Here is a 17,853-nt window from a genome sequence, read left to right as displayed (position 1 = left end):
ATTAGACAGCTGTCCACTTTTACACTGATGGCTGCAAAGTGTGTTTCTTTCTCTTAGGTTACAGTTCAATCAAATACAATATATGTGAATGGGAAGTCAAGACTCAGCCGTTCTATGTCCCTTGATGCCCCGGGTAACCATTAAATGTTGCCCTGCCATGCCGCACTTCACCACCTCTGCTGCGCAGAACAACTTCAGACTGATGGAGAATGTTAGCAAATGTATATTGAGATATACACTAATATATTATCTATTAAAGCATAAGAATTTGTGCTGTGACTTTTAATGCCAAAAGAAGAATTACCAGAATTTATAATTTATAATAATAAGTTTGGCCTTTTTTGCCTTAAGAACTGAATATGCTGCTTCAGAACTTTAAGACAAGGTGTTGATAACTCATTTTTTCAAATGACAAATGGTCACTTTTTGTTGATTTCACTTATTTTCCACTTATTAACACATTATCTATAATGGTGACTTAGACAAAAGGATAAATTAGGATTCATAGACTTATTTATATGACACCTAAATAGCTAGGCAAACATAGATCTGACGTTTGCTGCCTCAATGTTACAGTTTAATTGGAAATGTTTTTAAGTTACATTAAAGCCTGTTTGTGCTGAAAGTTTGATCTAGAAAACTAACGATGTCAATAAGTATATTCAGTTTAACAGTTAATTTCAATGATGAATCACTTAGTGTGCAGGTCTTATCTTGCACATTCCTTTTGTAATTACAAAATCAGTGTCAAGTTTATCAAAAAGCTCATAGTATTTTAATATTTTATTAACATGGACATTTAAGTTTTTTAATCTTTAGAACTTAAGTTGCTCAAGGAGAATTTTAAATATTTTCTGTATATAATTATAACATTATTGTCACACAGATTTTGCACATTTTATGTGCCAGAAGCCTTAAAAATCTTCCTGTGAAAATGTTGATATATTATGACAGTTATTTCAAATTCGATATGTAGAGAATAGGGGTTAGTTTATGTCCATATTGGAAAACTTTAAAAGATTACTTGGAGGTTTCAGAAATCCTGGTTTTAATTAAAGTGATAAAGTCATTATATAGTTCAGAAGCTAATATTCTAAATAATATATATTTACATTAAAGTTAAAGTTGTTAAGCAGAACAATGCCTAACTTGTTGGCTAGTAACGATTCTGGGGTCTGGAGCGTGTTGATGTTCTGTTCCTACCTGAAGAATTTAATTGCTTGCTTATTCTAAATGCCTTGTCAAACAAACTGATGTTACGTTAGTTACTGGGATATCTGCCTCTTTGGAAAATATGTTGATTTTTCCCCTGTTTAATAAAAGCAAGTTATATATTTGGGATGCTTTTTTAAATGCAGTGTGTGTCAATCAGGTATTTCTACATTTCACCTGATTTCATCTCCATCACTCAGTAAACATTATACTGAGACCATGCATTCATCAGGGCTCTCTCGTATACATAAGCTCGCATGTTCAAACTCCAGAAACCACTACCACCACCACAACTAGTGTATGTAAGCCCATGCATTCTAACTTCAAAATGCATAACATGCTTGGCAGAGTTTCTGACACAGGGAAAGTACACATTAAGTTAAATATTGCTGCTATTACCTTGAATCAGACTTGAAAAGACCTACATATATAGAAACCTGTTACATCATTATAAACCAATAGGGAAAGGAGTGACTTTTTTGAAAAATTGTATTTGATTATCCTCTTGGATATATTTGAGTTAAAGTTTTGAGATTAATATTTTAAAACTCAAATGAATATATTCAACATTTTTTAGACCTCAGAATAGGAAAATTATTTAAATAAGACAAAGGCACAGTCATAAAAGATACACATTTACAAATATTAAAATATGTACATTAGACTTACCTGGTGGGTCAGACGATAAAGCGTCTGCCTACAATGTGGGAGACCAGGGTTCGATCCCTGGGTCGGGAAGATCCCCTGGAGAAGGAAATGGCAACCCACTCCAGTTCTCTTGCCTGGAAAATCGCATGGATGGAGGAGCTTAAAAGTGAAAAAATAACCCACAAAGTGTTTATTGTATGTAAGGATTAATTTATAAAAATGTAAAAATCCCTAAGATTCATGAAACTACTAGCCAATAGAAATATGCACACACTGAAAACAAAGGTATTTCTTATAAGAGTAAATCTGAAAGGCTAATAAACATATGGAAAAAATACTCTGCACTAATAATCAAGGAAACACAAGTTACAAACCCAAAAAAGTGTACTACATCACACCCAAAATGTAAGTTTCAAAATAGCAAATGTTGTCAAGGACAATGAAGTAATGAAGACTTTTTTTTTTTTTAACTGTTGGTGGCAAAGTAAACTGGCACAACCATCAAATGTGCAATATTTAATAAAATTTAAGATCTCTTACCATGTTACCTTAAGGAAGTACTTATGTGTGTGCTCGTGTACATGCCAAGTTGTTTAGTCGTGTCCGATTCTTTGCAACCCTATGGACTTGTAGCCCACCAGGCTCCTCTGTCCATGGGATTCTCCAGGCAAGAATATTGGAGTAGGTTGCCATGCCCTCCTCCAGGGGATCTTCCCAACCCAGGGATTGAACCTGCATCTCTTATGTCTCCTGCATTGACACACAGATTCTTTAACACTAGCTCCACCTAAGAAGCGCTGTGTGTGTGCTTGAGACATAAAAATGTTCATGGCAGCCTTATATATAAGCAGCAGAAATGAATTCTAACTGGCACTCAACACTGATAGTATATTCATACAATAAATTTCTATACAACAGTGAAAATGAATAGTTACGCATATCAACATGGATACATCTCAGAAATAATGAGGAAGAAAAGTTGTGGAACAATGCTTGTTTTATGACGCCAGTTATATAAAATAAAAAAATGCAAAGTGATACTATGTATTATGGCTATAAATACAGAAAAAACAGAATACACATGTTTGGTAGTGGGAATCAAGAAATGAAGACTGGATTGGGGAAATGTATAGGAACCATCAATTGTGTTTGTAGTCATTTCTTTTACAAACTGGTTTGAAAACAAGTTTTAGTCCAGATTTTAGCATACTTGAAATAGTTTGTAATTAGGATATTTTTTAAAGATCACACAGGACTTAGGGGGATATATATGAACCATGAAAACACATACATTCTGAAAAAAGTTCCCTTATCCACACTATTTTTGAGAAAAGCGTGCTACATTCTCTTCCCAATTGGGAAAGGATGTGAAAACTAGTGAAACTAGTGACAACAAAGTGACAACAAACAAAGGACAACAAAGTGTCCTTAAGTGACAACAAAATGAAGACACAGGAGTGAGTCAGAACCTTCAATTTTCATATTTAATTTTTGGCATCTAGGCATTTTGCTTTTTCCCTCCATCAGGTTATTTCTTTATAATGCATATTTTTAGAAGCAACTTTAAATTTATTTTCATCTTGAATTTGGGGCATCTAAGTATTTTCCTTTTCCTTTTCCGCCAGTTTATTTCTTTACAATGCATATTTTTAGTTATGCAGATTCTATGTAAATTATAGGGTATGAACTGAGATACCCTCTTTTCTGTCTCCAGCATCCCACTCCCCTCTTCAGTGATAACCAACATTATTGTTTTGATATGAATTCCTATATGTAGATATATTTATATCCAATACATAGGTTTGTTTTGGGCTTTTGTATTTTTACAGGGTTTGTTTTTGTTACTGTTGTTTTTAAGATTTAATACTATTTAGCATCTTCCCTTTGTACCAGCAGTGTCTGGAACAGCTTCTCCATTTGCCCATACAGATCTACCCTGTCATGTTTCAGTTTGCTGTTCTATTATTTGTTTCTTGCTGTGGTACACAGTTCTGTCCGAGAGTCAAGATACTTGGTTCAAATCATATGTCTGCCATTTATGAATCATGGGGATTATTTTATCTGTGCCTCTTTACCTTTGAAAAATTGAATTAATAAACTTACCTCATGGTGATGGTTGTAAAGTGAAGTGAAAGTTGCTCAGTCATGTCCAACTCTTTGCCACCCCATGGACTTATAGAGTCCATGGAATTCTCCAGCCCAGAATTCTGGAGTGGGTAGCCTTTCCCTTCTCCAGGGGATCTTCCCAACCCAGGGACTGAACCCAGGTCTCCAGCATTGTAGGCAGATTCTTTACCAGCTGAGCAACAAGAGAAGTCCAAGAATACTGGAATGGGTAGCCTATCCCTTCTCCAGAGGAGCTAAAACTACCTATATTAAATACTACTACTAGTGAACAGGTATTATTTATCTAATAATCTAATCTATTTCCCATCCTCCTGAAGAGTGACCTTCCCTCTCATTTTAAGATCAGATCTGGCTTTGGCCTGAGACACCAGAATCCACACACTGCTAGTTGGTCCAAGTCCTTGAATGAGACCAGCCATTCTCCTGAGACCTAATGTTGTGTGTCCTTGAAACTTAAAAGAATTGCAGTTGATATAATTATTTGTCTAGTGCCAGTTCATTTCTTACCCACTACGAGTAGAGACAAAAAAACACAAGAGTTAAGAAACTCATCATTTTTTAGTATTCATTGACTGTCGTAAATGTCTTCAAAGAAAAGGGAACTTGCAATTAGGGGTCACAATGAAGATTTCCATGGATAAAATGTTTTTCTTAGATGATATTTTATGTAAAAATAGCTAATTTATGTGGTGTTTGAGTTTACACAAAACTTTTATATTATTTGATCCACACATGGAATAAAAAAGTACACAAGAAATCACTACTTTACAAAGGTCACACAACCAGACAAGTGACCGAATCCCATATCTCATTTCCAGTCTGCTCTTTCCTGTGGCCAAACTGTGCAAATGATGGAGAATCTGGGGCTAGATTTCAAAGGACACTTGATTAGGGACCTACTTGTTCCAGATCTTCAGTTGGTCTTGCTTTTCTCTTAAATGTTACCACTTTCCTGCAAGTTTTCTTCCTTAACACCTCAGACTCTTCATATGGATAGATATATTTTGTTTATGGCAAGAAAAAATGCCACCATGTGTCTCTCAAAAGAATTTTCTGACAGGTATTTCAAGAGAAATTGTGAAACATTCTGACAATTTGTGTAGAACTGTTGGCATTTCTGCTTCCACAAACTGGAGAAAATTCATTTGGATGCCTCACAAATTACTCATCTTGAAGCAAAAGTGCTAGAATTCCAAACTTATAGTTTTCAAGTCAAGGAATTTCTTTACCTCCCAGCTGATCCTTATGTTCCTACCCACTCCTTGTGGTAGATGGCAGTGACGGCCCCGATTCTTTACCGCACCTGCTCTACACCTTTGGCCACGTGACTTTGCACTTCCTTTCACTAAAGAGACACGGCCCGTTTCCCCACCCAGAGAAATAGGTTTCATGACCAATAGAATGAGATGAAAATGACACAGTGCCAGTTCTGAGACCAGATATCCAAGTGTGCATGTTTTTGCTTGCTCTCCCTGGGCCTGAAATGCTGCCGTGAGAGACATCTCTGGGTTGGCTGAATGGTCCTTAAATAAAGGATGAGCGATGCAGAGAGCACTGCTCCCAACTGAGGTCAGTCTACAGCATTTAACAGTCATAGCTCTAAACATGAGCAAGTTCAATCAAGATTAGCAGGGCCACAGAGCTGCCCCTGGTATGTGAGCAATCAATATTTACCAACTAGCGATGCCCTCAAGGTTCCATGGTTGATTGTTATACAGCATTAATGTGGCAATAGATTCAATACATCCTTTTAAACAAATATACATATGACTGCAACCCAAAATATAAATTCATTCAATTGGTTCTGATTCACATGCCCTATTTCCCCCAGAGTTCCACAGACTATTTACTAAATCCATCAAAAATATACCTCTGAATCTCTCTTTAGCTCCCAGCTAGCTCAAAAAATCATTCTAACTTAAAAATTGCTGTATTACTGTGGTACAGCAATATTTTCTTTCCCTTTCTCACCTCTCAATTTATCTTCAGAACTGGGAGAATGAGAGATCCAATATCAAAGAGATCCACAACCCCCTTAGAAACTCTGTGGACTTGTTTTTTGTACAATTGCCAAATAAAATAAAGATTTCCCAGCTAAATATGAATGTCAATGATAAACAATGAATTATTTTTAAGTCTAGGTATGTCCCATGCAATCTTTGGGAGATACACTAAAAAATTAATCACCGATCTGAAATTTAAATTTAACTGGACATTCTATATTTGTCTTTGCCAAATCTGGCAACCCTACTATTTCATGAAAGTCTAGAAGGAGGATTGAAGCATCCCACATGTGGGGAAAGGAGAGAGCAGGCCCAGCTGAGTCAGGAAACTGGAAAGTGACCTTGTGGAAGGGTGACTCAATCTTTATTCTCTTTGATAATTCACCATCAGAGAAACCCTCATATGGTAAATAGGAAAAGTTTCATTGAATAGTTCACAGTGAAGAAACCCTGTGGATGACTTCTGTTGGTGGACTTTAGATACCTTCTAAGTCATCAGGAAATAATATACTCGCAAAATTCTGCTAGAGACTAGCCAAGATGGCAGAGTAGAAAGACAGTGAGCTCACCTCTTCTCACAAGTCCACCAAAATCATAACTATTTGCAGAACAACGATCAAGGAAAAATACCAGAGCCTACCATAAAAGACCCTCTACGATTAAAGACATAAGAAGGCAATGAGACAGTTAGGAGGAGCAGACTCATGATACAATCCAGTTCCATACCCCTGGGTGTGTAACCCACAAGCTGGAGAATAATTATATTGCAAAGATCCTTCTACAGGAATGAGAGTTGAGCCCCTTGTCAGTCTCTCCAGCCTTGGCCTCCTACATTAGGAAGACAAGTTCTCATTGCATTTGGCTCTGAAGGCCAGCAGGGCTTAATTTCGGGAGCCCCACAGGACTGGGGCTAGAGAGACTTCATTCATAAAGGGTGCTGACAAAATTTCATGTGCACTGGGACCCAGAGCAAAAGCAGTAATTTGATAGGAGCCTGGGCTTTCCTGGTGGCTCAGATGGTAAAGAATCAGTCTGCAATGTAGGAGACTCAGGTTTGATTCCTGCGTCGGGAAGATCCCCTAGAGAAGGGAATGGCAACCCACTCCAGTATTTTTGCCTAGAGAATTACATGGACAGAGGAGTTTGGTAGGCTGCAGTCCATGCGGTGGCAGAGTCAGACACAACTGATCGATGAACACTTTCACTTTCTTTAGTGCCAGATCTAAAAGTGGGTCTCGGAGAGTGTCCTAGGGAGGTGGAGGGTGGCTATGGCTAACCTTGGGGACATTCAACTTGGGAATTGGGACACGCTGCTGGGAGCCATGTTGGGACCCTCCCTCTAGTTTATCAGTGCCAAGATCGGACCCCACCCAACAGCCTCTAGGCCTGTAGCCTAGGACACCTCAAATCAAACAACTAAGTGGGCAGGGAAACACCATGTCTATCAGCAGGCAGTCTGGCTAAAGACTTCTTGAGCTCAGGCTATCTCTACACATCCCTCTAATATGACCCTGCCCATGAGAGGACTAAAACCCAACTCAACCCCACAGTGGAGAGGCACCAGTGCTGCCTCCAAGAAGCATGCACTAGTGTCTAGACCAGCCTCACCCAGAGGGCAGACATCAGACATAAGAAAACCATAATCTTGCAGCCCACAGACTCAGCCGGCCTAGAGAAAGCCAGCCCTTTCCCTGGGACCCCAGCCTGACCCACTAGCAGGCCAACACAAGCTTCAGGACACCCAGGACCCCATACCTAAAGGTGTCAGGAACAGCCCCTCCTCCCACCAGTGATCTGACCCCAGCTCCAGGACCCCTGGAGACTATAGGACCTGGTTGTGCCAGCTGTAGTCCAGCACTAACCCCATGATCTGGCTTCACTCTCCAGTGAGCAGGCAACAGCTCTTGAGTCTTTTGAACCCTGATTTCACACACTATTGAGCCAGCACTAGCCTAGGATTCCCCAGGGTTCTGCAGCAAGCTGTTCCATGACTCGGCCCCACTAACCGGCAGCATCTGCACAAAGCAGTACATGGCAATCGACTGGGCTATGGGCCAGTCCAGCTTACCAGACCACTAACATAACCAGCCTGTCCCAAAAGAAGAAGCCATGCAGCCCTCTGAGAGGAAACCCCTAGAACACATAGCTTAGGTGATGAGAGGGGAGTGGGCTGCTAGAACACACAGAATGTCTCCCACAGGAGGCCACTTCTCCAAGGCTGAGAAACATAACTGACACGTACATAAAAATACAAATAGCAATGCAGGCAAAATAGGGCTGCAGAGGAACATGGTTTAGACAAAGGAACCAGATAACACTCCAGAAGAACTAAGTGAAGTGGAGATAGGCAGTCTACCTGAAAACGAGTTTAGAGTAATGATAATAGAGATGATCAAAGAGCTTGGGAGAAGAATGGATCCACAGAGCAAGAAGTTACATGTTTATAAACAAAGAGAAAAAAGTAAAAAAACAACTAGGCAGGTGAAAAGATACAGTAATTGCAATGAAAAAATACAGTAGAAGGAATCAACAGTAGACTAAATGATACAGAGGAACCTATCAGTGAGCTGAAAAACCAAGTAGTGGGAATCACTGCCTTTGAACAGAAGAAAAAAAAGAAAATGAAAACAAGTGAGCACAGCTTAAAAGACCTCTGGGAAAACATCAAGTGCACTAATATTTGCCTTTTAGAAGTCCCAGAAATATGAGAGAGAAAGGGACATAGAGAACATATGTGAAGACATAATAGCTAAAAACTTCCCAGATCTAGGAAAGAAACAGTCACCCAAGTCTAGAAAGTTCAGAAACTAGAACATTCTCTAACACTATCCATGAAAATAAACTCAAAATGGATTAAAGACCTAAAGGTAAGATTGAATACTATAAAACTATTAGAGGAAAACATAAGCAGAACACTCTTTGACATAAACTGCAGCAATGCCCACCTTCTAGAGTAATAAAAATAAAAACAAAAATGAATAAATAGGACCTAATGAAACTTAAAAGCTTTTTCAGAGCAAAGGAAATCAATTAAAAAAAGACAATACGTGAAATGAGAGAGAAAATATTTGCAAGTAGAACAACTGACAAGGGATTAATCTCCAAAATATATAAACAATACATGCATTTCTATATCAAATAAGCAAAAAACCCAATCAAAAAATTGGCGAAGATCTAAATAGACATTTCTCCAAAGAAGACAGACAGATGACCAAAAAACACATGAAAAGATGCTTGACATCACTAATTATTAGAGAAATGTAAATCAAAACTACAATGAGGTAACACCTCACACTGGTCAGAATGTTCCTCTTCAGAAAGTCTACAAAGAGTAAATGATGGAGAGGGTGTGGAGAAAAGGAAACCCTTCTACACTGGTGGAGGGAATGAAACTGGTAGCTATTATAAAAAATAAACAGTCCAACAATCCCTACTGCTGGGCATAAATGCAGAGATATCTATAATTCGAAAAGATACATGCAGCCCAATGTTCATTATAGCACTATTAATAATAGTAAAGAGACAGAAACAAAGTAAGAGCCAGTGACAGAGGACTAAAGATGTGGTCTGTATACAATGGACTGTTACTCAGCTGTAAACAAAGAATGAATAACGCCATTTGCAGCAACATGGATGGATCCAGTGATTATCATACTAAGTGAAGTAAGTCACATAAAGACAAATATCGTATGATACCACTTACATGTAGAGTCTAAAAATGACACAAATGACTTTATGCACAGAATAGAAACAGACTCACAGACTTGGAAAACAAACTTCTGTTTTCCAAAAGGGGAAAGTTTACCAAAGGGGAAAGGTGGAGGGAAGGAAAAATGAGGAGTCTGGGATTAACATATGTATACTACCATATTTAAAATCAACAAGGACCTACTATAAATTATATAATATATATATAAAATATATATAGTATAATTTATATACTACCAAATATAAAATCAATAAGGACCTACTGTACAGGGTAGTGAACCCTACTCAATATTCTATAATAACTTATAGGGGAAAAAAATCTGAAAAAGAATGGTTATTTGTACATGTATAACTAAATCACTTTGCTGTACAACTAAAACAAAACATTGTAAATCAACTATAATACAAAATAAAAATTAAATTTTAAAAAGGGAGAATCCTCGTATATGGTTAGTGGAAATGCAAATTTGTTCAGCCACTGTGGAAAACAGTATGGAGATTTCTCAAAAAATCACAAAGAGAACACCACACTAACCACAATTTCATACCATGGTATGTATCTGAAAAAAACAAAGACACTAGTTTGAAAAGATACAGCCACCTCAGTGTTCACGTTGGGCTTCCATGGTGGCTCAGCAGTAAAGAATCTGCCTGCCAACGCAGGAGATGCGGGTTCGATCCCTGGATGGAGAATGTCCCCTAAAAAAGGAAATAGCAACCCACTACAGTATTCTTGCCTGGGAAACCTCATGGATAAGAGGAGCCAGCTACAGTGCATGCGGTCATGAAAAAGTTAGACATGATCTAGTAAGAACAATAGTGTTCATGTTTACATTTAGAGCATTATTTAAAACTGCCAAGACATGGAAGCAACCTGTATCCATCAACAGATGATGAATAAAGAAGCTGGGATGTGTGTGTGTGTGTGTGTGTGTGTGTGTGTGTATACACCCACACACATATATAACGACCTATAATGGAATATTACTCAGCCATAAAAAATAAAATTTTGCCGTCTGCAGCAACATGGATGCACTTGGAGGACATTATGCTAAGTGGAATAAGTCAAACAGAGGGGGAGAATGGTGTATAATATCACTTATATGCGGAATTTTTAAACAGTACAGCAAACTAGTGAATATAACAAAGAAACAGACTCACAGATATAGAGATGAACTAATCATTACCAGGAAGGTGAAAGAACTGTGGAGCTGCCATGTAGGGAAAAAAGATTATTGTGGTAGTACATGAAATTGTGTGTTTGAAACTTTTGAAAACTGTTTCGAAAAATTGTTTCAAAGCATTATAGAATTTAAAAATCTTTCATTCAATAATATAAAATAAAAAAGATTCTGCTATGGTTCTCATTAATCTCGGCATCATTATTATGATTATTATAATGACTACGAAATCTAGATAGGAGATATTTGGATTATAATGACACAAGGTTTTTTAAACTTTCCTTCATGTTTTAAAATTATTTAAAATAAAGTTGGAAAACAAATTATTGAGATACTCCTTTTACAGAGGCCAGCTGCACTAACATATGTGGAGAGGGAAAGATTAAATGGTGGTCATTTGTTTCCCTTCTACCAATCAAGAATTTTAGGCAAGTCAGGGGAGATGTGGTGATGCAAGTATTAATTTGGCAAAAGCAACTACCTATTAGCAAATTTTACTGAACAGTTTTATTGTTAAGTCTTAGCTAAAAAAGATACACTTCAAGATTTGATTAAATATAGCATTATCTGTGAGAGGGAGGACAGAAATAAGGAAAATAAAATTTAAGAGGGAGTGTTATGAAGATGGCAGAGGGGTAGGACATGCAGCTCATGTCCTCCCACAAATATATAAAGAATATAGCTACATGTGGCACCTGATATATGAGCACCCAAATACATAAAACAAAACTAACAGACCTAAAGGGAGAAGTTGACAGAAATACAGTAGTAGTAGGAGACTGTTACACTCCACTCACATCAATGGATAGATTTTCCAAACAGAAAATCCATAAAGCAACAGAGATCCTAAGGGATAGATTTAAGGGATATTTTGAGGAAATAGACAATTACCATAGGATTCAGCAATCCCACTCTCAGGCATATATCCAAGAAAAACTATAATTGAAAAAGATACGTGCACTCCTATGTGCATAACTGTGCTATTTGCAATAGCCAAGACATGGAAACAAGTGTTCACAGACAGATGAATGGATAAAGAAGATGTGGTACATATACACAACAGAATTCTACTCAGTCATAAAATGAATGAAATAATGCCATTTGCAGCAACATGATATAACTGGAGATTATCATACTAAGTGAAGTCAGAAAGAGAATGACAAATACCATATGATATCACTTAATGTGGAATCTAAAATATGATACAAATGAATCTATCTACAAAATAGAAACAGACTCACAGACTCCAAGGACAAAAGAGAAACTGCAATAAGATGGTAGGAGGGGGAAATCACATTAAAATCAAATTCCATACCCACCAGGTGGGTGACCACATCTGGAGAACAATACTACCAAAGAAGTTCTCACACTGTTGGGAAAGTTCCAGGCACCACAACAGACTTCCCAAACTGGGTATCAGGCTAAGGGGTTGGGAATATCCAGGGAATCCGATTTTGAAGCCAGCAGATTTGATTACAGAACGTCCACAGAGACTAGGATAAACGGAGACTCTTGGTACAAACAAAACCTTGTGTGCACCAGGAATCATGGGAAAGGAGCAGTGACCCCACAAGAGACTGAACCAGACCTGCCTGCAAGTGTTTGAGGGTCTCCTGCAGAGATGTGGTTGGTAGTGGCCTCCTGAAGGGATCAGGCACTGGCGGCAGCAGTACTAGGAGGCCCATGTTGGCCTAAGTCCTTTTGGGGTTAGCCTTTAGCCCTACCATAGAGCCTGTAGACTCTAGGACTGGGCCACCTCAGGCCAAACAACAAACAGGGAGGGAGCACAGCCCCACCCATGAGCAGAAAACTGGATCAAATACTTACTGAGCATGGCCAGCCCACCAGAGCAAGACTCAGTTTTCCCCACAGCTTGTCCCTCCCATGAGGAAGCTTGCACACGCCTCTTATCCTCATTCATCAGAGGGCAGAGAGAAGAACTATAATCACAAAGCCTCTAAAACAAAACTACATCAGAGAAAGCTAACCAAGATGATCACATAAATCAAAGCCTTGTGTAACTCATTGAAGCGATGAGTCATGCCTTGCAGGGCCATACAAGATGGATAGGTCATGGTGGAGAGTTCTGACAAAACGTTGTCCACTAGAGAAGGGAATTTTAAACCACTTCAGAATTATTGCCTCAAGAACCCTATGAACAGTTATGAAAAGGCACAAAGGATGATACCAGAAGATGAGCCCCCAGGTCAGTAGGTGTCCAATACGCTATTGGGGAAGAGTGGAGAAATAGCTATAGAAAGAATGAAGAGGCTGGACCAAAGTAGAAATAACGCTCAGTTGCGGATGTGTCTGTTGGTGAAAATAAATCTGACAGTGTAAAGGACAATATTGCATAGGTACCTGGAATGTTAGGTCCGTGAATCAAGGTAAATTAGACATGGTCAAGTAGGAAATGGCAAGAGTGAACATAAGCATTTTAGGAATGGGTGAACTAAAATGGAGGGGAATGGGTGAATTTAATTCAGATGATCATTGTATCTACTACTGTGGGCAAGAATCCCTTAGAAGAAATGGAGTAGCCCTCATAGTCAACAAGAGTCCAAAATGCAGTACTTGGGTGCAATCTCAAAAATGACAGAATGATCTCGGTTTGCTTCCAAGGCAAACAGGTCAACATCATGGTAATCCACATTTGTGGCTCAGTCACAAATGCCGAAGTAGCTGAAGTTGAACAGTTCTATAAAGATCTACAAGACCTTCTAGAACTAACACACACAAAGAAGATGTTCTTTCATCATAGGAGACTGGAATGCAAAAGTAAGAAGTCAAGAGATACCTGGAGTAAAAGGGAAGTTTGGCCTTGGAGTACAAAATGAAACAGGACAAAGGCTAACAGAGTTTTGGCAAGAGAACACCTGGTCATAGCAAATACCCTCTTCCAACAACACAAGAGACGAAACTACACATGGACATCACCAGGTAGTCGATAACAAATTCAGACTGATTATATATTTTTGTACTCAAAGATGAAGTTCTATACAGTCAGCAAAAACAAGACTTGGATCTGACTGTGGCTCAGACCACGAGCTCCTTATTGCAAAATTCAGCCTTAAATTGAAGAAAAGAGGGAAAACCACTTGGCCATTTATATATGACCTAAATCAAATCGGTTATGATTATAGAGTAGAGGTGATGAATAGATTCAAGGGATGAGGTCTGGTAGAGATAGTGCCTGAACAACCATGGACTGAGGTTCATAACACTGTACAGAAGACAGTGACCAAAACCATGCCCAAGAAAAAGAGATGCAAGGAGGCAAAATGGCTGTCTGAGGAGGCCTTACAAATAGCTGAGAAAAGAAGAGAAGCAAAAGGCAAAGGAGAAAGAAAAAGATATACTTACCTGAGTTTCAGAGAACATCAAGGAAAGATAAGAAAGCCTTTTTAAGTTAACAATGAAAAATAGAGAAAACAAAAGAACAGACTAGAGATGTCTTCAAAAAAAAATTAGAGATACCAAGGAAACATTTCATGCAAAGATGGACACAACAAAGGGCAGAAATGGTATGGATCTAACAGAAGCAGAAGATATTAAGAAGAGGTGGAAAGAATACACAAACTGTTCAAAAAATTCTTAGTGACCAGGATAACCAAGATTGCGTGATCACTCACCGAGAGTTAGATATCCTGGAGTGCGAAGTGAAGTGGGCCTTTGGAAGCATCACTATAAACAAAGCCAGTGGAGTGATGTAATACCAGCTGAGCTATTTCAAATCCTAAAAGATGATGCTACTAAAGTGCCGCACTGAATATGGCAGCAAATTTGGAAAACTCAGCAGGGCCACAGGACTGGAAAAGGTCAGCTTTCATTCCAATCCCAAAGAAGGGGAAAGCCAAAGAATGTTCAAAGTACTGCACAATCATATCATTTCACATGGTAGCAAGGCAATACTCAAAATTATTCAAGCTATGCTTCAGCAGTACATGAATAGAGAACTTCCAGATGCACAAGGTGGATTTAGAAAAGGCAGAGGAATCAGAGGGCAAATGCTAACATCCGTTAGATCACAGAAAAAGCAAGGGAATTCCAGAAAAACATCTACTTCTACTTCATTGACTACGCTAAAGCCTTTCACTGTGTGAATCATAACAAACTGTGGAATGTTCTTAAAGAGATGGGAATACCAGACCACCTTACCTACCTCCCGAGAAACCTGTATGCAGGTCAGCAAGCAACAGTTAGAACTGCACATGAACAATAAACTGATTCAAAATTGGGAAAGGAGTACATCAGGGTGGTATATTGCCACCCTATTTATTTAAGTTCTCTACAAAGTACACCATGTGAAATACTGGGATGAATGAAGCTCAAGTTGGAACCAAGCCTGCTGGGAAAAATATCAATAAACTCAGACAAGCAGATGACACCACCCTAATGGCAGAAAGAGAAGAGGAACTAAAGAACCTTTTGATGAAGGTGACAGAGAAGAGTGAAAAAGCTGGCTTAAAACTCAATATTCAAAACACTAAGATTATGGCATCCGGTCCCATCACTTCATGGCAAAAAGATGGGAAAAAATGCAAACAGTCATGGACTTTATTTTCTTGGGCTCCAAAATCACTGCAGATAGTGATTAAAAGATGCTTGCTCCTTGGAAGAAAAGCTATGAAAACCTAGGCAGTATATTAAAAAGCAGAGACATCACTTTGCTGACAAAGGTTTGTATAGTCAAAGCTACGGTTTTTCCAGTAGTCATATACGGATGTGACAGTTGGACCATAAAGAACTTTGAGTGCTGAAGAATTGATGCTTTCAAACTGTGGTGCTGGAGAAGATTCTTGAGAGTCCCTTAGACTGCAAAGAGATCAAGCCAGTCAATCCTAAAGGAAATCAACCCTGAATATACATTGGAAAGCCTCATGCTGATGCTGAAGCTCCAATACTTTGGTACGCGAAGAGCCAATTCCTTCTAAAAGACACTGATGCTGGGAAAGATTGAGGGCAGGAGGAGAAAGAAGCGACAGAGGATGAGATGGTTGGATGGCATCACTGATCAATGAACATGAGTCTGAGCATACTCTGGGAGACAGGGAAGGACAGGGAAGCCTGGCATGCTGTGGGCCATGGGTCACAAACAGTCTGAAACAAGTGAACGACTGAACAACAACTAGTATCCCAGGGTCCTACAGCCAGACTATAGGACCTGGCTCAGCAAGCCAGCACTTTAGCACCAACCCCATGATCTGGCTTCACTCTCCAGTGAGCAGGCAACAGCTCTTGAGTCTTTTGAACCCTGATTTCACACACTATTGAGCCAGCACTAGCCTAGGATTCCCCAGGGTTCTGCAGCAAGCTGTTCCATGACTCGGCCCCACTAACCGGCAGCATCTGCACAAAGCAGTACATGGCAATCGACTGGGCTATGGGCCAGTCCAGCTTACCAGACCACTAACATAACCAGCCTGTCCCAAAAGAAGAAGCCATGCAGCCCTCTGAGAGGAAACCCCTAGAACACATAGCTTAGGTGATGAGAGGGGAGTGGGCTGCTAGAACACACAGAATGTCTCCCACAGGAGGCCACTTCTCCAAGGCTGAGAAACATAACTGACACGTACATAAAAATACAAATAGCAATGCAGGCAAAATAGGGCTGCAGAGGAACATGGTTTAGACAAAGGAACCAGATAACACTCCAGAAGAACTAAGTGAAGTGGAGATAGGCAGTCTACCTGAAAACGAGTTTAGAGTAATGATAATAGAGATGATCAAAGAGCTTGGGAGAAGAATGGATCCACAGAGCAAGAAGTTAGATGTTTTTAAACAAAGAGTTAGAAATAACTAAGAAACAACCTTCAGTGTCCTATCTTTTTGCCTTTTCATATTGTTCATGGGGTTCTGAAGGCAAGAATACAGAAGTGGTTTGCCATTTCCTTCTCCAGTGGACTACATTTTGTCAGCAAAAACAACACCCAGTTGTGGATGTGACTGGTAATGGAAGCAAGGTCCGATGCTATAAAGAGCAATATTGCATAGGAACCGGAAATGTTAGGTCCATGCTGCTGCTGCTATTGCTGCTAAGTCACTTCAGTCGTGTCCGACTCTGTGTGACCCCAGAGACCAGGCTCCCTCGTCCCTGGGATTCTCCAGGCAAGAACACTGGAGTGGGTTCCCATTTCCTCCTCCAATGCATGAAAGTGAAAAGTGAAAGTGAAGTTGCTCAGTTGTGTCCAACTCCTAGCGACCCCATGGACTGCAGCCTTCCAGGCTCCTCTGTCCAGGGGATTTTCCAGGAAAGAGTACTGGAGTGTGTTGCCATTGCTTTCTCTGGTTAGGTCCATGAATCAAGCCAAATAGGGAGTGGTTAAACAGGAGATGGCAAGAGTGAACATCGACATTTTAGGAATCAGTGAACTAAAAAGGACTGGAATGGATAAATTTAATTCAGATGACCATTATATCTACTACTGTGGGCGAGAATCCCTTAGAAGAAATGAAGTAGCCATCATAGTCAACGAAAGAGTCTGAAATGCAGTACTTGGATGAAGTCTCAAAAACGATAGAATGACCTCTTTTCATTTCCAAGGCAAACCATTCAATATCACGGTAATCCAAGTCAATGCCCCGATCAGTAATGCTGAAGAAGATGAAGTTGAATGGTTCTATGAAGACCTACAATACCTTCTAGAACTAACACCTGAAAAAGATGTCCTTTTCATGATAGGGGACTGGAATGCAAAAGTAGGAAGTCAAGAAACACCTGGAGTAACAGGCATATTTGGCCTTGGAATACAGAATGAAGCAGGGCAAAGGCTAATAGAATTTTGCCAAGAGAACTCACTGGTCATAGCAAACACCCTCTTCCAGCAACACAAGAGAAGATTCTACACATGGACATCACCAGATGGTCAACACCAAAATCAGATTGATTATATTCTTTGCAGCCAAAGATGGAGAAGCTCTATACAGTCAGCAAAAACAAGACCAGGAGCTGACTGCGGCTCAGATCATGAACT

General features: G+C 39.4%; 1 protein-coding gene across 9 annotated transcripts in view; it reads left to right on the top strand.

The window, feature by feature from the left end:
• The window catches only part of COBLL1 (cordon-bleu WH2 repeat protein like 1), a 167,780-nt gene extending 166,444 nt beyond the window's left edge, over positions 1-1,336 (top strand). For all 9 annotated transcript variants that reach the window (XM_070357770.1, XM_070357740.1, XM_070357731.1 and 6 more), the window contains one exon: positions 58-1,336. In XM_070357770.1, the coding sequence (XP_070213871.1) occupies positions 58-144 (87 nt within the window). In that variant the 3' untranslated portion in view covers positions 145-1,336. The remainder of the gene's footprint in view (positions 1-57) is intronic.
• Positions 1,337-17,853: the final 16,517 nt, after the last annotated feature.

This window comes from Bos mutus, chromosome 2 (assembly GCF_027580195.1).
Source record: "Bos mutus isolate GX-2022 chromosome 2, NWIPB_WYAK_1.1, whole genome shotgun sequence".
NCBI lineage: Eukaryota > Metazoa > Chordata > Mammalia > Artiodactyla > Bovidae > Bos > Bos mutus.
This window is presented reverse-complemented; position numbering and strand designations above follow the sequence as displayed.